The sequence below is a fragment of the Aspergillus oryzae genome, chromosome 3, assembly GCF_000184455.2.
Source record: "Aspergillus oryzae RIB40 DNA, chromosome 3".
Lineage (NCBI taxonomy): Eukaryota > Fungi > Ascomycota > Eurotiomycetes > Eurotiales > Aspergillaceae > Aspergillus > Aspergillus oryzae.
The window spans coordinates 3,432,587-3,453,745 of NC_036437.1; the positions used below are offsets into that span (position 1 = coordinate 3,432,587).

Sequence of the window (21,159 nt, forward strand, 5' to 3'; positions counted from 1 at the left end):
TTTGGTTGCTAGAGAGGCTCTATAATTGCAAAAACGCTGATACGGTACGTGTTGATACGGGGCTAATAAAGCGTCAATTGGACATATTTGCATCGCCTCACACTTATGAGACCAAACCTCTATTTACAATAACGAACCGAGGCCAGGACTACCTGTCATGGCTCACTGAAGCATATATTGCCAGCTCAATCGTCTACGGACTTATCTTCTCTAAGCCAGTCGCTTGCCAAGTAAAGCACCATAATAAATGGTAGCACCGAGACAGACCAGGTTGATCAAGCTCGAGAAGCCGTGGAGTCGGCCGAACTTCTTGTTAAGAGCTACCATCTCCTTAGAGTGGGGAGGGGGGTCGTAACTCTTCTTGCCATCACGGGTTTCTGGGAAACTAAATCAGCGCGCTTTCCTATTGGAATGAGGCTGATAATCTTACCCTGGTGCTTTCTTTCACGCATGGTGTTAACAGTCAGAGGACGAAGTACGACCATGTTGACAAGCCCAGTCACAGCAGCCGCGGCCATGGGGAGCAAAGTCTTGGGGTTCTCCAGGAGTCCGGAGATGCCGAGCGGCTGCCCATTGTTGCTGGCTGTCAAAGCAACTAGCACTGGAAGTGCCGTCTGAAGAGAGAAATAAATGGGGAATGTGGCAGTCTGCAACGAAGCAAACTGAGGTCGGGGAAGGGCCCTAAAAGCTACAATCCCGGAAACGAAGGTCTATTCGGTGGAGAATTAGACTGGCATTGGCGCTGGATGTTGCATGATCACGGTACCTGATACACTTGAACACCGAGTAGAGTGCCATAGCTGGAAAGATCGATAAGCAAGAGGATATTTGGATAGATTGCGTGCCTGTAAATACTAACCTTAGAATGTGATACGGGCGAGGGTCAATCATGGTGGAAAATTGAAACAGTGAGTATGTATTCGGGTCAACAATGGATGATCCGAGGCAGTTAGTGATGTAACAGGGAAGCACTCCGCTTTTAGTATTCCGTATCCGCCGTCCCTGTCTGTCCAGCCTCACCGCCCACATGATTGATTAGGTAAGTTATGAATTTTTTTTTTCTATAGAGTCACCAAAAGCGGATATTCGCGCCCACTTTTTTTTGTTCTTCCCCCCTCCCTAGTATTCTACTAGGGGGGCTAACTTTCAGATTCTGCAAAATGAAGTACGTTCTGGTTTCTGGAGGTAATTGCTTTCCGATCTATGTTTTTCTGTCATTTTTTTAACCACCCTCTGCAGGTGTCATCTCCGGCGTTGGCAAGGGCATTATCGCCTCCAGCTGTGGGTTGCTCTTCAAGACGGCGGGTTTGACCGTCTCTTCTATCAAGATCGACCCCTACCTGAATATCGATGCTGGTCTTATGAACGTGAGTATCTACACACTTTAACATCTCAATTGCCGTACAAGCTAATAGGTTTCGATACAGCCTCTAGAGTTGGTCCCACTTGAATCCCCGTATACCTGCATTCATTGACACAATAAAAAGACACGGTGAAGTGTTCGTTTGCGACGACGGTGCAGAAACAGATCTAGATCTTGGAAACTATGAGCGCTATCTTGGCGTTACTCTTGGCGGTGACAACAATATCACCACCGGCAAGATCTACCACCATGTCATCACCAAGGAGCGTCGTGGAGATTACCTCGGAAAGACTGTGCAGATCGTCCCCCATCTGACGAATGAAATCCAGAACGTACGTCCCAGAGTTTAGCTCAACTTGGTTAGGAAGTGTATTAATGTGATATGCAGTGGGTTGAGAAGGTCGCCAAGGTTTCTGTGGATGAGTCTGGAAGGGAGCCTGATGTCTGTATCAGTAAGTTCACCCGAGCAAATCATGTGTTAGGGCTTGCTAACGCCTGTATCAGTCGAAGTGAGTACAGGGAAACACCGGTCGATGGCATCATAGACTAACATAGCATTTTTAAGTTGGGCGGTACTGTTGGAGACATCGAGAGCGCACCATTCGTTGAGGCCATGGCTCAGCTCCAAAGACGAGTTGGCAAGGACAACTTCCTTCAGATCCAAGTCAGCTATGTTCCTCTGATTGGCTCGGAGCAGAAGACCAAGCCTACACAGAGGGCCATCAGTGATGTCCGTAGTGCTGGTCTCAGACCTGACATCATTGCATGCCGCTGCGAGACACCCCTGGAGGAGGCAACTATTCAAAAGATCGCCAATTCTTGCCAAGTGGAACGGAACCAAGTTGTTGGCGTACATAACGTCTCTACCACATATCAGGTCCCCATCCTTCTGGCGCAACAGGGATTCCTCAGTACTCTTAGTGAACTCCTTAAAACCGACTCTATCTCTAAGGATCAGAAGCTTATTGACAGTGGTAAGCTCATCTGGCAGGAATGGCAGGGCTTGGCTATGAACCAAGTGCATTCCCTTGAGACTGTGACGATTGCCTTGATTGGTAAATACACAAGCTTGCATGACTCATATATGAGTGTGAGCAAGGCGCTGGAACATGTGAGTCTGATCTATCATGTAGACGTTGTGTCGTTGCTAACCATCAGTAATAGGCGTCCATGCATTGCCGCAAGAAGCTGAATCTGATCTGGATCGAATCGACTCATCTTGAAGATGAGCACAAGACAAACAACCCTGCGGAATACTATTCCGCGTGGCACAACTTGACCACCGCCAACGGGGTAAGTTTTCATTTTCTTTGGCAAAGTCTACTCAATACTGACATTTATAGGTTCTTGTCCCCGGTGGCTTTGGTTCGAGAGGTACGACCGGTATGGTTTTGGCTGCCCAATGGGCCCGTACCAACAACGTTCCCTACCTTGGTATTTGCCTTGGTATGCAATTGGCTGTGGTCGAGTATGCTCGGCATGTCTGCGGTATGGATAAGGCAAGCAGCGCCGAGTTCGATGAGACCTGCGAGCAGCCTGTTATCATCTACATGCCTGAGATCGATAAGACTAAGATGGGTGGTACAATGCGCCTTGGAAAGCGGGCGACTGTGTTCCAGCCTGGTACTGAATGGTCTCGCCTGCGCAAGCTGTACGGGGAGAAGCAGGAGATCTGGGAAAGACATCGCCACCGTTATGAGGTGAACCCTGAGCTTATCGGCCAGCTGGAGCAGGGTGGACTGTCCTTCATTGGAAAGGACGAGGCCGGCGAGCGTATGGAAGTCATTGAATTGAAGGATCATAAGTGGTACGTCGGAGTACAATTCCACCCTGAGTACCTGAGCCGAGTCCTTGCGCCCAGCAAGACCTTCTTGGGCTTCTTCGCCGCTGCTGCCGGATGCCTCGAAGAGATCACCGAGGCTTATAAGGACCGTCACGATCTCAGTTCCAAATTGCCTATGGTTTAGGCTCGGTGTTTTTTCTCTTGGGGTTATAGGATAGGATAAAGAAAAAGGAGATATCATACCATATTATAGACATAGTACAATGAAATAACATCATGAAATAAGACTCATTTATTAACTGTAATGCCACGCGCTCTTGTGTGCTGAACTTACTGTTTCCACGCACCTTTGCCATGCCATGATGTCATGTGCCTTCGCGTCCCGCTTTCACCCAAACGGGAAATATCACGCGTCTGCCTGGCCATCGTGTCGCCTAGTGGAAGGTGCCTCGTGCCTTATACATCTAGTTTAAATGTCGACTTTTCTTGGGTAGTCTCAGGATTTGGACCGCACCACATTCACAATGGCGGACAAGGAAGCAACTGTGTATATTGTGGACGTTGGGAGGTCCATGGGAGAATGTCGCAATGGCCGATCAGTGACTGATCTTGAATGGGCCATGCAGTATGTCTGGGATCGCATTACAGGAACAGTGAGTGGCAGTCGTCACAATTGGACCGTATTCGTTAAATACCTTGCTCAATTTCAAACCAGGTGGCCACTGGCCGCAAAACTGCCATGATGGGTGTGATTGGACTCAGGACAGATGGTATGTATACTTCTGAATACTGTATGCGGTTCATACGCTGATCCAAAAATTAGAAACGTCCAACGAACTTGAAGATGACGTACATTTCTCTCACATTGCAGTTCTGTCGAACCTCAAACAGTATGCTTTCCACTCTATGATAATTTGGTTTGTGCGCCAAACTGACGAGGACGTCAAGGTTTCTTATGCCGGACATTCGGAAACTGGAAGATGAACTGAAACCGAGCAAAACGGACAAAGGAGACGGTAAGCTTTTTGAGAGCCACTAGGACCTACTGTCCAATTTACTAAACTTTGTTCTCTAGCTATTTCCGCTATTATCTTGGCTATTCAGATGATTATCACGCATTGCAAGAAGTTGAAGTACAGGCGCAAGATCGTCCTCGTCACTAACGGACAGGGGCGCATGAGCGATGAAGACCTGGGCGAGATTGTGAAGAAGGTCAAGGAAGATAACATCGAGCTTGTTGTTATGTCAGTGATTTGCTACCAGATAGCAACGAAACAAAAGCTAACTTCAAGCAGGGGAATTGATTTCGATGACCCTGAGTACGGTTACAAAGAAGAAGACAAAGACCCTCACAAGGTAGCGATATCTCTCGCGCAGCTTTGTTCTTTTCTAACAACTAAAACAGGCCGAAAATGAAACTCTCTTGCGTACCCTTGTGGAAGATTGTGATGGAGTCTATGGAACATTCGAGCAGGCTGTGGCTGAACTAGACATCCCCCGTGTCAAGTCTGTCAGGTCAGTGGCAAGCTTCAAAGGATATCTCCAACTAGGCAACCCAGAGGAGTATGACTCTGCTCTCCGCATTCCTGTTGAAAGGTACTATCGGACTTACCCGGCCAAACCCCCGACCGCAAGTTCTTTCGTCCTGCGCTCAGAGCCTGAAGCTGGACAAGAAGAGGCAGAGTCATCTGAGGCTGCTGCTGCTACGCAAAAAGGGAGCCAATCTGGAGATGCCGGATTGACCACTGTGAGAACCATGAGAACATATCAAGTTGAGGACAAAAGTGCACCGGGTGGGAAAATCGACATCGAACGAGATGAGCTCGCCAAAGGATATGAGTATGGACGGACAGCAGTTCACATTAGTGAAACTGACGAGAACATCACGATTCTCGATACATTCGCAGGGCTGGAGTTGATGGGCTTCATCCAGACTGACCAGGTATGTCTTGCTGAAGTCGCCTCGGTGCATGCTCTGACACACGATTATAGTATCAACGTTATATGCACATGTCCAACACAAACATCATAATTGCACAACGTGCCAACGACAAAGCAGCTCTTGCCCTTTCATCCTTTATACACGCCCTTTTTGAGCTAGAATGCTATGCTGTTGCTCGCCTAGTTGTGAAAGAGAACAAGCCACCAGTTATAGTCTTGCTCGCGCCCTCGATCGAGCCTGAGTATGAATGCCTTCTCGAAGTCCAGTTACCATTTGCGGAAGATGTCCGAACCTATCGGTTCCCTCCTCTGGATAAAGTGATTACTGTTTCCGGAAAGGTTGTGACACAACACCGGAATCTTCCCAGTGATGATTTACTCGATGTGATGGGCAAGTACGTGAATAGTATGGAGCTTGTCGACGCAGATGAGGATGGGTAGGTTTATGCCTAAAAGATTCCGAATATCTTCTCATTGACATAACCAGGGATCCAGTGGAGACTTTCCCTATCGACGACTCGTATTCCCCAGTTTTGCACCGGATTGACGCCGCCATCCGTGCTCGGGCTATACATCCTGACCAGCCCATACCTCCTCCATCAGAGAGACTGACAAAATTCTCACACCCACGAGAGGATCTCATCGAGAAATCACAGAAACACCTAGAGAAGTTGATCGAGATAGCCGATGTTAAGAAGGGTTGGACATCACCCCACAATCAAGTCTGTCAGACTGCTAATTCAGTTACCAGTTCCTCCCAAAGCGAAGGGTCGCAAGCGCACTCGTGAAACCGAAAAGCCACTTTCCGGACTCGACGTCGATGCCCTGCTTCATCATGAAAAGCGCGTCAAGATATCTCCCAACAATGCCATTCCTGAGTTCAAGCAGACTCTCGCACAGGCCGAGAATATCGAGGCCATCAAAGACGCTACAAAGCAGATGATGGTCATCGTTGAAGATCAAATCAAACACAGTCTCGGTAATGCTAACTACGACCGGGTCATTGAAGCGCTGGGCACGATGCGTGACGAGTTGGTATCTTACGAAGAGCCTGCCTCCTACAATGACTTCCTGGGCCAGCTCAAGGATAAGTTACTGCAGGAGAAGCTTGGAGGAGACCGACAAGAGCTGTGGTGGCTTGTTCGACGAAACAAGCTGGGACTTGTCACTCAGCGCGAGTCGGATCAATCTAGGGTTACCGATACGGAAGCCAAAGAAGTAAGTCTCACTAAGATGAAGGAGTGACCTAGACTAACTGCAGTTTACAGTTCATGTCCGCCAGATGAGTGTTGAGCAGGTGGTTCCAGATTGAGCTGGACGACAACCGATATGACAAGTGCACGATATCATTATAATAATGCCATAACTCCCATTCCAAATCCTATGCTCGCTAGAGTAGACCAACCGGGCCAAAGCGTAGGAGGCCTGTAGAACGCTCCAAATGGTACAAAGTGATACAGGGGCATAGCTCCGACTAGGAAATCTTCCCTATCCTCTTCTTTCCAATATCGATTTTACGGTGTACCCTGTTTGAATCATTAGTCAAAGAATGAAAAATCCAACCGCATAAGGGAAACCAAAGCAAGCACATACCGTTCAGCATCCTCATTAGCTATCGACAGAAGGGCATTCTGAATCTCCACCTCCTCATTGATAGCAATGCCCAGTTCCTTCTGCCTTCGTATGATCTTCAACAACTCCTCCACACTCTGGTCCTGATCTTCCATCGTCTGCCTCTGCAATTGTAACAGTCCCTGATTATCCAGTTCCCGCGTCCTCTCCGTCTCCTTCCCCAGAACCCTCCCCGACCTGGCAGGCTTCCTACTGGCGCTCCCAACCAACGCCTCCTTATCCTGCACCGAAGCCACGGCATGATCCACCCGACTCTTAGCCGCCATAGCATTCAACAAATCCTCCAACCCATCCTTCTCCTTCCGCGCATTAATCAGAAGATCCTTCCTCCGCCGCAACTCCCCATCCCCCAACGAACCACCCCTCCCCTTGCCACTAGGACTCTGCGCCCGATTCGCCGCCTCCCCCATAACCTTCAACCCCTCCTCCAACGCCGCAACCAAGCTCCCCGCCCGCACAAGACTACTCTTCGCGCGCGCCGAACTCTCATGCTGCTTTTGCGGCGTGGTCTCCTGATCCCGCCTCGTCAAATGCAACCTCGCATCATGCAAGTGCGACTTCATATCCCGATACACATCCAACCACAGCGTCGGATCCGAGATCGGATTATCCGCACCACTCCCGGGGTCCGTAATCGCCGCATGGAGTCTCGTCGAGGTATGCGAAGCGTTCGCGGCAGACGGGAGATTCAGGAACGCGCGCCAGGCGGGCGAATTGCGCCATCGGGGATCGTCGGCGTCGTTTATGGCCTGCAGGTAGGCTTCTAATGCTTGGCGGCGGTCTTCGCGGAGGGAGGCGTTTGAGACGGTGTTTTTGAACCAGGTTTTTTGGGGTAAGGGGGCGGGTGGAGGGATGTTGGTTTGCGTGAGGAGGGTTTTGTGGAAGTTGAGGAAGTCTGAGTAGCGTTTTGAGATTGTGAAGGAGCGCAGGGGGAGCCGGAGGGTTAGGTTGTAGACGGTGTAGGGGGGGGATGTTGGGGAGAGACTGGTTGTTGGGATTGTGATTTCGAGATTGGGGGACATTGTCTGTTTTTGTTTTGTTCTTTGGTGATTAGTTAGGGGGCCATGGGTTTTCTGGGGTTTTCTGGGGTTTGTTGACTAAAGAGTGGATGTTTGGGAGGAGGAGGTTGTCGCCATGGATTGGAGATGATGTGGTTTGGGAGGAGAATGACGAGGGTGAAATGACTGATAAAGCTAGCTTGTCAGTCACCGGACTTTAGTCTAACTGATTCGTGCCTTACCGCAATGACGCAAGGCTCTCCGTTTTACTGACTCAGTCGGACATTGTGCCTGATTTACTGCTTTTAAGTACAATGGTTTGTATTATGGATTAATTCCCATTTTCAACTGTGAAGGGCGATTGATTGGGGTATCTTATGTGGTTTGTTTCGCCTTCCACTGATAAGCGCTGATTAAATGATCGTCGGCCAGGAAACACCATTAACTGAGAACTATGGACAAGGATAATCAACTTTAAAACAAAGTCGTCGACTCGTTCCACGGTTCTCGGTCCGATAGTAAATCACGCTGGCCATAGTACTCTCCGACAACCGTAATAATCATATCCAGCATGGCCCGGGTTTGCATGACGACTTCGACGGCATTAACCTCAGTCTTGGACTCATCCTCCTGAGCCTCGGGTTCGGTCGATTTAGATCCATCGCCTTGCTCAATCTTAGCCTGTAGCCTTGCTTTAGCCATTTCTAGCTCTTCGGCAGGAGGCTCTTGTTCCGCGTCTGGCATGTCGTGGTCGAGAGCTTCTCCAGCAGGATCACTGGGCGCCTCCGCATTCTCCTTCGTTTCCTCCTCCACACGAGGCTGGTCATCAGCTGGATTCTCATCATCCGACTCTCCACTCGACACATTCCCATCCGCCTCAGCCGAGCGCTTCTTCTCATCCTCCTCCCGCATTTTCCGCAAGATCTTCGCAGCACGTTTCCCCAAGTCCCGAATCTCACCCACCTCCTCAGACGCCAACTGTCCGACATCGCGACACTTGCCCAGTAGACCCCAAGCCCAAGCACCGATCCGTCGAACACGCTCCGCATCTCCACTCCGTATATTCTCCGACATCAGCTTCGCCATAACTTCCAGCACCCCCAGCACACTATCCATGTCCATGCACGCTAACTGCACCGTCTGCGGGTCCACCGCCAACAGGAGACGTCGCCACTCCTTGCGCGCATCTCTCGAGCGTCGCGGCAGACTTATCGGATGCGACTCGTCCAGTGCCGCTATAGCGGTCGACGGTGGCGTGCATTTTAATATAGACCGGAGGAGCAAGAAGCGGTGGTGTAGAAGATTGTAATAGCTCGATTGCGCATCCGATTGTGCTGGTTCGGTGGTATCTGGTTGTGTCTTCGAGGTAGTTAGGGGAGCCGCGACGTATACCCCATCCGCGTAGAAACCTTCCTGGGCGATATCTGTTTTCTTCTTCTCTTCTTCGGGCTGAGGTTCGTTTAGGTCCTGTTCGGTTTCACTTTGCTTGGTCTCCTCGACGGGCGGATCTGTAGGTTGAGGCGCGGTAAACAGAAAGGGTAGTGAATTCGCCTCTGACCTATTATTCCACAGTAAGGCCAGTATTAGCTCCAGAATCTCGATATAATAGAATCGCATTCATCGCGGGCTGCAATAAGCAAGATACACGCAGGCGTTTAGCAAGCGGAAAAGTAACAAAAGCAACCGTTATAAACAAGCAAAAAAGTAGTGATGCGAGCTTACCGGACCATGCGAAGATATTCCAAGCCGTCCTCTGCTGGACCGTAGAATAGTTCATCGTCGCCGGCTGTGTCGAGACCGGGAAAAGCGCTCTTCTGTCCGTAGATCGGGTGGTTCCGAGGACGTTCGTACGGAGTTACGGTTGGTGCCATCTCGTCTTCATCGTCGTCTTCTGCGTAAGAAGGACGGGATCGCTTTGCGTAGGGGATCCCGCCAGTATGAGAACTGGGTTGTTTGCGCTTATCGCGTATGCTGGACATGGCCTTTGGTGAGAAGAAGGAAAAGGTAAGATTGAAGATGTTCCTGGACTGGGCTCGGCGGACTAAAAAAGAAGTTTGGGAGGTCCCACCGGGAGCTTGGGCCACCTCTAAATCACATTTATATATTTAATGTATTCCAGTGGATTTAATTTACTGGTTCTACCACCTACGCAAACGAATCTGGCAGCGCTGAACGTGCTAATATAACATGTCGGTCTCATGATCCCATTATCTTTTGTTTTTATCTCATGCAGGTATAAAGTACTCTTGGTCGTCTATACCAATCTTCTTCCATCCCGTACTAGACGCTTACGGGCGCAGACGCTGAGGGTCACGGGGGAACAAGGTCGCCAAACGAACGTTGGGCAGACCCAGGAAGAACATGACAATACGGTTCAGACCAAGACCACCACCGGCGTGGGGAGGGCAGCCTTGGCGGAAAGCATTCAGGTAGTCCTCAAAGCCCTCCTGGTCGGGGTTGATGCCCTTGGCGCGCATCGACTCCATCAGCTCGTTGACGTCGTTAATACGCTGGGCACCGGACATGATCTCTTCACCACGCATGAAGAAGTCATACGAGTTGGAGAAGCGGGCATCCTTGGGGTCGGCCTTGGTGTAGAAGGGGCGCACGGCCATGGGGAACTTGTCCAGGACGTAGAAATCAGTGTCGTACTTCTCGCGAATGATCTGGCCAAGCTGCTTCTCCATAGCCGTGCTGAAGTCGTTCTCAAATCGTTCCTGCTCGGAGACGTCGACACCGGCCTCCTTCAACAGAGCGACACCGTCCATGTAGTTCAAGCGCAGGGCCTTGCCGTCCTTGGGAAGCTTGAAGTCGCCAGCCTTGGGGTAGGACTTCTGGATAACAGCGATCTGATCCTTGTAGCGCTCCTTAAGCTGGGTAAGAATGAAGACGAGGAGGTCTTCGGCGAAATCCAAGACCTCATGGTAGTGGCCGTGGAAGGTCTTCTCGAAATCAAGACCGGAGAACTAGAATAGACTCGGTTAGCTATGTTAAGAAGAGCCATATCAGGTGTTGTTGCTGCCGTACCTCAGTCAAATGTCTGTGGGTGTTGCTGTCCTCCGCACGGAAAACGGGAGCAATCTCGAACACGCTTTCCATGTCACCGGCGATACACATCTGCTTGTACAGCTGTGGGCTCTGGGCCAAGTATCCGTTCCTCTTGAAGTACTTGACCTCGAAAACGTTACTGCCACCTTCCGTAGCGGAAGAAACCAGCTTAGGAGTGAAGATCCACCGCGAGCCGCTCTTGATCATGTACTCTGCGAATAACTCTGCAACGCCGCTCGAGATCCAAGTAATAGCCTGGCTAGTCTCAGTCTGCAGATCGAGGACACGGTTGTCAAGACGGGTCTTAAGAGTGACGATGGGGACGCCATCAGCGTCAACCTCGTTGCCCTCCTCGGTGGTCTCCGGAGGCGGTCTCTCGGCATCCTTGACCTGCATAGGAAGCTGTTGAGCGGCCTCAGCAATCGTGTAGACCTTGCGGATGTGCAGTTCATGGTTGTTAAGTGTAGCCGAGGCAATGGGCACCTGGGGCTTCTTGACGACACCAGTAACCTGGACAATGGAGTTGACGTTCAGTCCACCGGTGTACTTGACCATCTGTCTCGAGATGGGCTCCGCAGCGGCAATAACAGCCTGCACCTTCTTGCCCTGCTGTCTGAGCATCAGGAAGGCCAGCTTGGCACTCTGAACACGGGCATTGTCCACACGAGCGACCACGGTGATCTCCTTCTCGTAGTGGTCATCGGTAATATCATCGAACTTCGTGGTGGGGAGGACGTCTTCGGATTCGGGGATCTTGCCGTAGAGATCCTTTGCGGTGTCGTTGGCCTCAGCAGCGGCGGCCTGAGCCTTCTCCTGGGCGGCGCGCGCAGCAGCTTTCTCGGCCTTGGCCTTCTCCTTTGCGGCCTTCTTCGCAGCGTTCTTGCTGGCGCTCTTGCTCTGCTCCGCACCCTCCGCGGGGGCCGCGGCGGGGGTCTCCTCGGGCTTAGGGCGAGTGGGCAATTCGGAGTCCGCCATGATTAGTTGCACGAATTGTTCCTTGAGAAAAAAGGCGATAAGGGGAAGTCAACAATCAACCGATGACGGCGTGAGCTTTGCAACCTCAATCAATACTTTGAGTCACCCCACCGCATGGAGGCAACCCTAAGCCCTATGAGGGGCTGTGTCACATGATTTGGGCCGCCAGGGTTGCGCCTCAGGCACCAAAGGATGCGGAGTAAGCTAACAGTGGATATCGCTGGAGAGATTTAGCCCTAATGCTTGTTGTATCTAATTTCGAAGTTCTATATAGGAAAGCAACCCCTCGTATGTGTCTAGCTAATTAAACGGCCGCGCCAAAGCTGAGGATAAGAGCTGCAATAGTCTCGATCTCGTTAGGAAAACATGATTGAACGGATGGAATGATATGGTATCTATATGCATTCAACAGCATGTAAAGTTTCAAGGTAAGTTTAAGGAGGAGTAGCTGACGATCTTGTCTACATGCTCAGGCATTTACTGCTGCAGCATTAGTCAGTAGATCGTGGTTCGCGAAAATATGGCCGCCTCTGTATGATGTCTTTACTACCACTGAGAGGATTTCAAGCCATATTCAACAGCCTTCTTCACATTGTCGTGGATGGACTCCGGTGTCCATGTAGGTTCCCCTCCACTGTAGACTCCAGTCCGCACGAGAAGCGAATGCCAATTGCTGCCATAAGGGCTCCTATATGTATTGGCGCCCTGGATATCGGATTCTGGGTTGTCTCCGATCATGTATACGTTTCGTAGAGGTATGTTAGCCTCTGCGCCAAAAACGCGGGAACGGTTCCGTAAAAGCTGATTCTCTGCAAATTCATAAGTTCCCTGGTACGGTTTCCCGATAACTATTTTCTTCAGCTCAACGCCTTTGCTCGGGCCACCAGTCGTCGCAGCCCAAGTACCTTCCAGCGCTTCCCGGAATCCACCCTGGCCGAGACGCGGGAGATGGTAGGCTGCAGCCCACCACAGATCGGGATTCGAGAAGTAGAGAGGTGGCTGACCATCTTGCTGGTAACCCCGGTTCGGCAAGTCAGACCGTCCGTTCTTCTCTGAGAGAGTACCAAGGACACCCTGAGACGAAAGTAGGAAATCCATAATTATTTGCGCATCCAGAGCCCAGTCACGCGGGTCATTGTAAACAAAGATGGCGTCAACCTTAAGGCCCTTGGTCGGATCTTTAGGATCCTGGGGGTTCGGCAGGGGTCTGGCAAATGATTTATAGTAGTCCTTGAACACATTCGAGAAAGGCCAAATGGTCGGGTTGGCCATGATGATATCACCGGGTGTGATCACGTTTTTGAAGCCGTACCTGGAGGTTGTATCAGAATTGCGCCTTGTCGGTGTTATTCTGGTGCACACAAGTACCGTACCTCTCTGCAACTTGTCGACAGCGGTCGCCATCGCCTCCGACTACTAGCACGCACTTGTTCTCGAGAGAGCTCTGCTCGTCCGGTCCGCGTACGAGCTCCGCGAACGGGGAATGGCTCTGGACAATCACCGAGGGATCCAATGGCAACTGAAGTTTCTCACTGATTTCGGCCACTCTCTCCGTCTCATGTTTCCCACCGCCATTTGTCAACAGAATGAAGGGAATACCCTGTTCCTTGAGGAGAGCTAATGACTCCGCGGCGCCGGGGATGGGCTTGGAGGATCTGAGAAGGACACCATCGATACTGGTCACATAATTAGACAATTAAGCTGAGGCGGAGCTCAGAGGCTGAGTATACCTACTCGAAGGCAAAGGCAAAGTCTGGGACCCGAGGCGGGGAGGTGGTTGTCGTTTGAACGAATCGGCGACCTGCACCGGTCTCCAAGAACGAACGAGTGGCCGCGCGATGAAGGAGGCCGAAGGACCGATAGAGCCCGTGAGGCCGCATTCTGGACAATAATCAATGAGATAGAGCGATGGAAAGAGGGAACTATAATTTGGAGGAGTGGAATCTCACTCGATGGGAGATGCGGAGGAGTCCAGCTTATTGTTTACTCGGAGCTTCGAGAACTGGTGACCGTCGGCAATTTATCTCCTTATCGGCCACCGACCCCATGATATCATTAAATTATTTATTTAGTCTCCTGTCTCTCCCACACACCAACTCCACTTCCACCACCAAAGATCGGCTGCAGACAACCTTACCATGGAAATCAGTGATGCACCCTTCTCGCCATATTCATCTTCCCACGGAAGTCGTTGTGCAGATCGTTTCCTACATCGACGGCAATGAACTCGATCGCCAACGGACTCTCCATGCCTGCTGTTTGGTATCACACCAATGGTACTCCGCCGCCATCGCACCCCTCTATGAAAGGCCTCGAGTAGACTCCGGAGTCTCCTTCCAGAGGTTCACGGAAACCATCAGTCCGCCAATCAATGCACGGAAGAACAAACTGAATCTCGGTAGTTTCGTGCATCGATTAAACCTAAGCCACCTCGTCCACCATAGCTCCAACAGCCTCACATCGAGACTACTGGGCCGAATCAAGGAAAACCTAGAAGTATTCGTCGCTCCAACCCTTACCTTCTCGTACGTATACCTGTATATATAAACAAGAAGATAACTAACACTCCACTCCAGCATAAGCAGCCTCCCAGCGCTATCAAAATGCACCAACCTTCGAAGCCTCGACCTCGGACTCGTCCAAGAAGCAATCCCCTTCCCCAACCTCAAACAGGCCATAAGCCGCCTCCACAAACTCGTCACCCTTCGCCTCCCACAATCAACCATCCTGACCGACTCCGAATCTACTAAAGTACCATGGCCCCCCGCCCTCCGCCGTCTCCAGATAAGCGGACGCTTCAACCCCCTCCTAATCCCCACCTTCTCCTGGCCTCCAGCGCTCACCAGTCTAACACTGAAAAATTGCTCCGAGCTCTCCGTCTCAAACCTGAGCAGCCTCATGAGTAGTCCGCAACTAGGCGAAAGCCTTCAACGTCTCACCATCTCCGGCTCAAACCGCGGTCTAACCCCGGAATCCATCAACGCTATACCCGCCTTCCTACCCAATTTGAACTTTCTAAGTGTACCGGGCGACATGGTGGAAGACTCATTCTTCATCATCCTGTGCCACGTGTCCCCGCCGTTGGCGCTAGAAGTACTAGAATTCGGGTTTCCGTGCAATGACCTTAAGTTAAGCTTCGAGACGAAGACGCTGATAAGTGCCCTCGATACCGGGCTGGCAAGTCTTCGCTCTGTCGGGTTTCTGGAGGATCTGGTCTCGGACGAGCGCTGGGAAGAGGATGAGGAAATCGATAAAGCTCTCCAGGAACGGGTTAAGCATCGTGGTTCTCAGCCTGGGGCAGAGAGCCGGGATGATGAGGAGGCGGGTGTCTATTATATCTGAATTTATTCGCACATTGCACGATATGCATATATGTCCAACTACGATTTTATGACTAGACCAAGACAAAAGTTCCAAATTTAGCGTTTTGAAAGATCGTTGCCGGAAGTACTACCAGTCTCTTGTTCTATATGAGTTATAAGGGCTCAGGAGGTCCAGGTTAACTTGTTGTCATGATCCCAAAGCCAAGGATTCAAGTAGCGTTATCTGAACAATTCAACATGGATCACACCGCTTTTGACAACTACACTAAAGGCTATGAGATGGAATCGTCACGAAAAACAGCAAGGAAACATGATCAGAAGTATGAAATAGAAGACCAGTTTAGACACCTACAAAAAAGGGGGGTAAAGGGGATAGAAGAAAAAAAAGCCATCATATCTAGCTTGACATCTGGATTATCAAAAATTGGGAAAAGAACAAACAAAACAAGTCCGATCTCATAATGCAGGACTCGTTGCAGGGTACGCCTCCTGACATGACAACCTCCTCCATTACCATTTACAATTTACAACCTTAGGAAAGGGATGCAATCACAGCCGGTGCGACGCCTTCTTCCTCCGCCCGCACGGTAATCTTCGTCGTGACACCGGTCTTGCTGGAGAATGCCATCTTGATCAGGGCTGCAACCCGGCCACCTGATACCGTCTTTCCAAAGAGCTTGAGCGTGTGTGTGCTGTTGCTGAGGGCCACATCAGTTCCCTCAAGAGGTTGCAAAGATAGCGCGGAGATTAATTGTTCGGTGGCATCTGTGATATGCTTAGTACTTGGCGCTTGACAAAACTGGCTAGGAAATGGCTTACCTGATATGCCCTTCATGTTGCTAAGTTGCAGAGTTTCGCTCTCTTCCTCTCCGTTTGCACCAGTTTGCTCCCAGACATGGTCGAAGCTGCCAGCAAAAGTGGGAATAACGTAATCGCTGCCTGTGAGCTCCAGATCCTCGACCTGGTACTCGTCCTCATATCCGCTGTCCTCAGGCTCACCAGTCGTAGGATCGATCTCCTTGCTGGTGAACTTCAGAATATTCGTAAATGATGTGACTGGTACGCTGTTCTCGCCAGCAAGTTTCTTGAACGTAACATATACAATTCCGGGCTCATTCGTAGCAAGCTTGGGGGCGGGCACAATGAACTCTTCTTCCAAAACATCTTCTTCGGAGGGCGTCGCAACAACAGTGACATCTTCTAGAACAGTATCTGGCAGAGTGTTCTTGATATCGTACTGCACCACAATGTGTTCCTTGAAGACATGCTTGACCGCCGTGACGACGTACTCAGTTTCGCTTTCGGTAAGCTCGACGGGAACAGAAGATTTGAGCAAAGTGCCGTACTCCTTGAGCTCTGGAATCCGCATAAGCTCCTCGGCGTACTTCTGGGTGGCAGCAACGGTGGCAGCTTCGGCAACACCATTGGCCTTGCTCTTCGGGGGACCGGTGGATGGAGCCTTGAGTGTGGGGGTTGCAGTCGTGAGTTTCTTGGTCCGTTCTTCGGCCAGGGCTTGCTCTTGAGTAACAACCGGGACTGTAGAGACGTCGAAGGCCGCGGCAAACGTTTCTTTCTCTGTCGATGTCACATACATCACGAGCTGGTGCTCGAATGTGGAAAGAGAGTACATCGAGTCTAGATCCGTCAGCAAACACTACAGGCCAGATAGGTTTCATCCGCTAAGCTTACCGTTCTTGAGGAAAAGCGACGCTGTCTCGTCCTCCTCGGCCATGAGACGGAGGTTGAGAGCAGCACGATCACGCACTTCATCATCAGTGTCATCAAGACAGCGCGTGAGAAGTACAGAAACGCTTGACTTCACTTCTGGGTCTTTCTGTCCAACGCCAAACTTGGCCAAGGCCGTCACAGCAGCAGCTCGTACGATTGCATTCTCCAAGACGACTCGATTGTAAATATAGCGAATGTACTTGGTAGGATGGGAAGTCTTTGGGCCTTCTACACCAAGAAGGTGCAGAACCCGAACGGACAATTTGGTGAATTCACAGTCTTCAATGAACTCACAGAGGTGGGCGAGAGCTGATTTCCGTTAGCAATACGAAATTCTCAAAGGGTGCGAGAAAGCCTACCATCTTCCCTACTCTCGGGAACGAATTTGATCAAATCAAACATGCTCTCGACAACGCTCCGCTTAAACTCATATCCACCCTCATCCCGCAGAATGCCGCTAAGGAATGCAAGCATGCCGGCCTGCTTGCTGGGGAACTTCAGACACAACGTGCGAATAGCCTCAACAATAGTAATCTTGAACTCGTCGGTAATATCAGCCATGAAGCCAGAGATCTGCTTCATCAGACGGTCGACACTGGCCTCGTTGCCAGTCTTGAGCAGCGTGGTAATAGCGAAGGTAGCAATGGAGCGGTTGGAGTTCGAGATCAACGACTCGATGTCAGGGTTGCAGACGTTCACCACATGGGGCTTGAATGTTGCGAAGTTATGGAGGATGCGGATAGCTGCGAACTTGGTGATCGCCCGTGGCGATGACAAGAACAATTGCAGGACATGGACAGCTTGAGAGGCCTCGGCATCGGTAACATCCCTCATATCGCAAATAGCCTTTGCCGCCTCGAAGTTGACCATTTCGTGCTTGTGTCGAAGCCAACCATCAAGCATCTGCATCATAGGCTTTCTCAAGCTCTGGTCTTCTTCTGCCAACTTCGCTGCTAACCGCACCAGCAGGACCAGGGCAGCCGGGCTCTTGATCACACCAGCAGCACCATACTGCTGAACCATCTTCACAAGAGCCATACGATCGTGCGAGCGCATCTGATAGAGAAGGCCAATTGCGTGGTATTGTGTCATGAAGTTCGACTGCGAGATGGCATGGGTAGAGCTGCCGCCAAACCCAAGGAATCCAGTCGATTGCTTTCCGGACGATGCTGCTTCCTGTGTTTCACTCTGCCATCTGCGGACAACATCACGGGCGATCGGGAGGAGGTGGTACGAAGAGACCAGGGCGGCGGAGGAGACCGAGGGGGTCTTGTCAACAATTGCGGTCTTGATCAAGCGTTCAATGCCTTGCACAGTCGTGGCCTTTTCCAACAACAATTAGCTCACACTCAGCGATGGGAAGGTTGGCAATGCGCTTACATCAATGATGCGGCACAGAGCACGGATAGCGTTCGCCCGGTAGAGCACATCGCTACCGACAGCGGTGTCTTTCATGATAATGCTCGTCGACATGATAACATCCTCCGCAGTGTTGGCAAGCTCTTTCAGGACAAGATATACCATTTGCCGCAGCGATGGGTCTTTGTTCTGGAACAACTTCGAAATACCGAAAAACAGCGTCGTCGCCTCGTTCGTGGGGAATTGCTCCCCGGTGAAAAGGAGGACCGCAATCTTGGTCAGAAGGGTACGACATTGTCGCGGAGAGATCGGTGAGGTGTTGAACAATCGGGCTAGAAGCAGATAAATAAGGAAGATTAGTCCACAAGGACCCTGTACACTCAATGCGACTTCGGGAGGATTGTTTGTGATAGTCCCTTACCATCTTGGAAGACGGAGGTCCGATCCAGCTTGATCATAGTCTGGTCGGCGTCCTCATCTTTCTTCATGTAGCTCATGATGGCGGGCTGCGGTAATTGCAGCAGCTGAGACTCTCTATCTCACACTCTGTATATGGGAACTAGACCCCGTTGAAGTGACGTCGGAGTAAATGATCGAGTAAGGGCGGGTCAGGTCCCAATGTTTAGTTGTAGTGCAGGCGGTGAAACAGCGATTAGCGCACCCTCATTATCTTCTAGGAGAAACAGGGGAACGGGGAGGGAGCGGTAATGGGGACGAGGTTGAGTGGAGGATATGCGAAACCCGTCCCAGGGAAGAATGAATGGATGTTCTGCCAAAGCGTCGGACGAGGAGGTCCAGATGGCATCCAACAATCTCCAGGTGGCCTTAGTCTACTTAGTCCTTCCGCGTCTGTGGGCTTAAAGCCACCGTGGCTGACACTGCAAACCATGCAAACATGCGGCATGCATCATCACCGTTTTGAGATCGTAAATATATGGTTGACTGATACTTCTTTCTACTCACTTGGTTTGCCTCTTTTTTCTGACTAGATATTCTCTATTCCAATCATCGTGCCCTGCCATACATTGTTCCACCATGCAAGTTGAAGTCAACCCCAACGAAGATACAGAATGGTCCGCCTCTGCGTCCCCACCATATTCCCACCCCATACAATCTTAATACTCACCCCGCCGCAGGAACGATATTCTCCGCAAACACGGAGTTATCCCGGAGAAGCCTCAGGACCCTGAACCTCTCATTCAAGAGGCCCTTGTTGAGGCGGAGCGCAAAGCCTACGAGAACCGACTAGAAGATAAAGATTTGGACGAACTAGATGAGCTCGAGGACGAAGAGGATGAAGAGTTCCTTGAACAATATCGGTATGGCGCCGCCGACGTTTGCGGGCTTCATTTGGGCCAAATCCGATCGCTAATAATAAATGCAGAAAGCAACGTCTTGCAGAGCTCTCTACGCTCCAGAAAACCAGTCTATACAACCAAGTTTACCCTCTTCAGAAGGTCGACTATGGAAGAGAGGTGACTGAGGCATCCAATAACGCCTTTGTACTTGTGCATCTGTCCTCGTCTTCGAGTGGCAATGTTGAGTCGCAGCGCTTGACGGAGCTATGGCGGCAGTTGGCTACTAAGTTTGGCGACATCAAGTTCTGCGAGATTCGCGGCAATATGTGCATTGAAGGGTATCCGGAGAGAAACACACCAACAATCCTAGTGTATAAGGATGGCGAGATAAGAAGACAGCTCGTAACACTCAGGGAACTGAAGGGCCCTAGGACGATGATTGAAGGTAAATTCAACCACTTATTCATCATTGGAGAGCAAAGCTCTATATGGTGTCAAAGTCTCGGTATTAATTTCTACCTCGATAGATCTCGAAAGGATGCTCCTAGACTTAGGCGCCCTCAAGGAGAGTGATGTGCGTTTGAAGAAGCGGTCTGACGACTCAGATGACGTTCGTCCATCGAAGATAAAACAGTCCCGGGTAGACGATGACGATGACGACTGGGACTGAGAGCTACTATAATGGTACTGCAACAAAAGATGACATGATCCCCCGTCGCTCATGAGTAACAGTTCTTAATGTGCACTATCTCTGTGCATTATCTTCCAAGCTTCTCAATCAACCTACATCTGGCATGTACTGTTATTTGTATTGTTAATAGTTACTAAGCAGCCAAATGGTCCTGGAGACCTATTGCTTGTACAAAACATCCACTCCAGAGAACTGTTTCCATTGTTCATGCATTTAGATGGGCATTCCGAGATCCAGGGAAAACGTCGACAGATGTAGAGAGTCCTCGACATATATGTGCTGGATGGCATCAATTATGATCTCATACACAAGAACAAAGGCCTTAACTGGGCAGTTTTCCTTTTGTCTCGGAAAACAAATTTAAGCACTACATATCGGTCTCTACATAGTATCCTAGGTCTCCTCAGCCCTTAGCATTCTAGTTCGGAGTTGAAAGGAATAACGTACCCAGCAGGCCACTATATGAAACGTCAATTTTTCGGCCATTGGCATCTCAAGAACACACCAAAATGAGTGGAGATCAACGAGACACTGGTTATAGATGTAGGAATGTATATACACTAGGTCAAAGGTGGTATCATTTGCGTTATCAATAGTCATCCGCATTTCAAAAATGTGGCTCGATCTGCATTCCAATTGAAGATGGCACTAGGCTGGGGAAACGCGCCAGCGAGATATGCAGTATTTCAGGAGAGAAAAGGTGGAAGTGAAGGCAAAAATAAGGAAAGAAAAGAAAAAGATCGACAAGGACGCGATTTGAACGCGCGACCCCGAAGGGATAAGATAACATCCAATGATTGGATTCACTAGAAGAGGAATTAGTATTTGGATAGGTTATGTAGCGGAAACATGTCAACATACAGTCTTACGTCTTAACCACTCGACCACCTTGCCTCGGATGAAGGATTTTGCGACTTTGAGGAAAGATGAAGGACACTGATATAGGACCAAGATGTTGTATTATAATACAACACTGGAGGTTCTGTGTTCTGCACAACGGATTGTTGTTGACACCCGTAG

General features: G+C 50.2%; 10 protein-coding genes and 1 non-coding gene across 11 annotated transcripts; 3 read left to right on the plus strand and 8 right to left on the minus strand.

The window, feature by feature from the left end:
- Positions 1 to 210: 210 nt before the first annotated feature.
- Positions 211 to 891, minus strand: AO090026000607 (DUF4149 domain-containing protein; the record flags this gene model as incomplete). Its single annotated transcript, XM_001821983.3, has 4 exons — positions 211 to 377; positions 431 to 710; positions 767 to 800; positions 860 to 891. The coding sequence occupies 4 exons, from the start codon at positions 889 to 891 to the stop codon at positions 211 to 213; spliced, it is 513 nt and encodes a 170-aa protein (XP_001822035.1).
- Positions 892 to 1,160: 269 nt separating this feature from the next.
- On the plus strand, positions 1,161 to 3,330 carry AO090026000606 (putative CTP synthase; the record flags this gene model as incomplete). The annotated part of the gene is made up of 8 exons (XM_023235994.1): positions 1,161 to 1,185; positions 1,240 to 1,367; positions 1,416 to 1,435; positions 1,488 to 1,695; positions 1,752 to 1,892; positions 1,929 to 2,474; positions 2,528 to 2,656; positions 2,707 to 3,330. The coding sequence occupies 8 exons, from the start codon at positions 1,161 to 1,163 to the stop codon at positions 3,328 to 3,330; spliced, it is 1,821 nt and encodes a 606-aa protein (XP_023091095.1).
- Positions 3,331 to 4,386: 1,056 nt separating this feature from the next.
- Positions 4,387 to 7,741, minus strand: AO090026000605 (Qc-SNARE protein; the record flags this gene model as incomplete). The annotated part of the gene is made up of 4 exons (XM_023235995.1): positions 4,387 to 4,542; positions 4,694 to 4,810; positions 5,467 to 5,749; positions 6,681 to 7,741. 4 exons carry the CDS (start codon positions 7,739 to 7,741, stop codon positions 4,387 to 4,389), a joined length of 1,617 nt encoding a protein of 538 aa, XP_023091094.1.
- Positions 7,742 to 8,191: 450 nt separating this feature from the next.
- On the minus strand, positions 8,192 to 9,696 carry AO090026000604 (uncharacterized protein; the record flags this gene model as incomplete). Its single annotated transcript, XM_001821980.3, has 2 exons — positions 8,192 to 9,275; positions 9,440 to 9,696. The coding sequence occupies 2 exons, from the start codon at positions 9,694 to 9,696 to the stop codon at positions 8,192 to 8,194; spliced, it is 1,341 nt and encodes a 446-aa protein (XP_001822032.1).
- Positions 9,697 to 10,005: 309 nt separating this feature from the next.
- Positions 10,006 to 11,740, minus strand: dps1 (putative aspartyl-tRNA synthetase Dps1; the record flags this gene model as incomplete). The annotated part of the gene is made up of 2 exons (XM_001821979.3): positions 10,006 to 10,683; positions 10,745 to 11,740. 2 exons carry the CDS (start codon positions 11,738 to 11,740, stop codon positions 10,006 to 10,008), a joined length of 1,674 nt encoding a protein of 557 aa, XP_001822031.1.
- A 546-nt stretch (positions 11,741 to 12,286) lies between these two features.
- On the minus strand, positions 12,287 to 13,012 carry AO090026000602 (putative HAD superfamily hydrolase; the record flags this gene model as incomplete). The annotated part of the gene is made up of 1 exon (XM_023235998.1): positions 12,287 to 13,012. One exon carries the CDS (start codon positions 13,010 to 13,012, stop codon positions 12,287 to 12,289), a length of 726 nt encoding a protein of 241 aa, XP_023091093.1.
- A 52-nt stretch (positions 13,013 to 13,064) lies between these two features.
- AO090026000601 (uncharacterized protein) lies at positions 13,065 to 13,620 on the minus strand (the record flags this gene model as incomplete). Its single annotated transcript, XM_001821978.3, has 2 exons — positions 13,065 to 13,416; positions 13,475 to 13,620. The coding sequence occupies 2 exons, from the start codon at positions 13,618 to 13,620 to the stop codon at positions 13,065 to 13,067; spliced, it is 498 nt and encodes a 165-aa protein (XP_001822030.3).
- Positions 13,621 to 13,699: 79 nt separating this feature from the next.
- On the plus strand, positions 13,700 to 15,082 carry AO090026000600 (F-box domain protein; the record flags this gene model as incomplete). Its single annotated transcript, XM_001821976.3, has 2 exons — positions 13,700 to 14,265; positions 14,317 to 15,082. 2 exons carry the CDS (start codon positions 13,700 to 13,702, stop codon positions 15,080 to 15,082), a joined length of 1,332 nt encoding a protein of 443 aa, XP_001822028.3.
- A 513-nt stretch (positions 15,083 to 15,595) lies between these two features.
- On the minus strand, positions 15,596 to 18,647 carry AO090026000599 (coatomer subunit gamma; the record flags this gene model as incomplete). Its single annotated transcript, XM_001821975.3, has 6 exons — positions 15,596 to 15,828; positions 15,883 to 16,698; positions 16,753 to 17,100; positions 17,151 to 18,114; positions 18,172 to 18,482; positions 18,572 to 18,647. 6 exons carry the CDS (start codon positions 18,645 to 18,647, stop codon positions 15,596 to 15,598), a joined length of 2,748 nt encoding a protein of 915 aa, XP_001822027.1.
- A 538-nt stretch (positions 18,648 to 19,185) lies between these two features.
- Positions 19,186 to 20,118, plus strand: AO090026000598 (uncharacterized protein; the record flags this gene model as incomplete). The annotated part of the gene is made up of 4 exons (XM_023235999.1): positions 19,186 to 19,223; positions 19,287 to 19,469; positions 19,535 to 19,893; positions 19,949 to 20,118. 4 exons carry the CDS (start codon positions 19,186 to 19,188, stop codon positions 20,116 to 20,118), a joined length of 750 nt encoding a protein of 249 aa, XP_023091092.1.
- A 762-nt stretch (positions 20,119 to 20,880) lies between these two features.
- AO090026t00011 lies at positions 20,881 to 21,033 on the minus strand. The gene has a single exon. It is a non-coding gene; the product is annotated as a tRNA-Tyr (tRNA).
- Between the last annotated feature and the right edge of the window lie 126 nt (positions 21,034 to 21,159).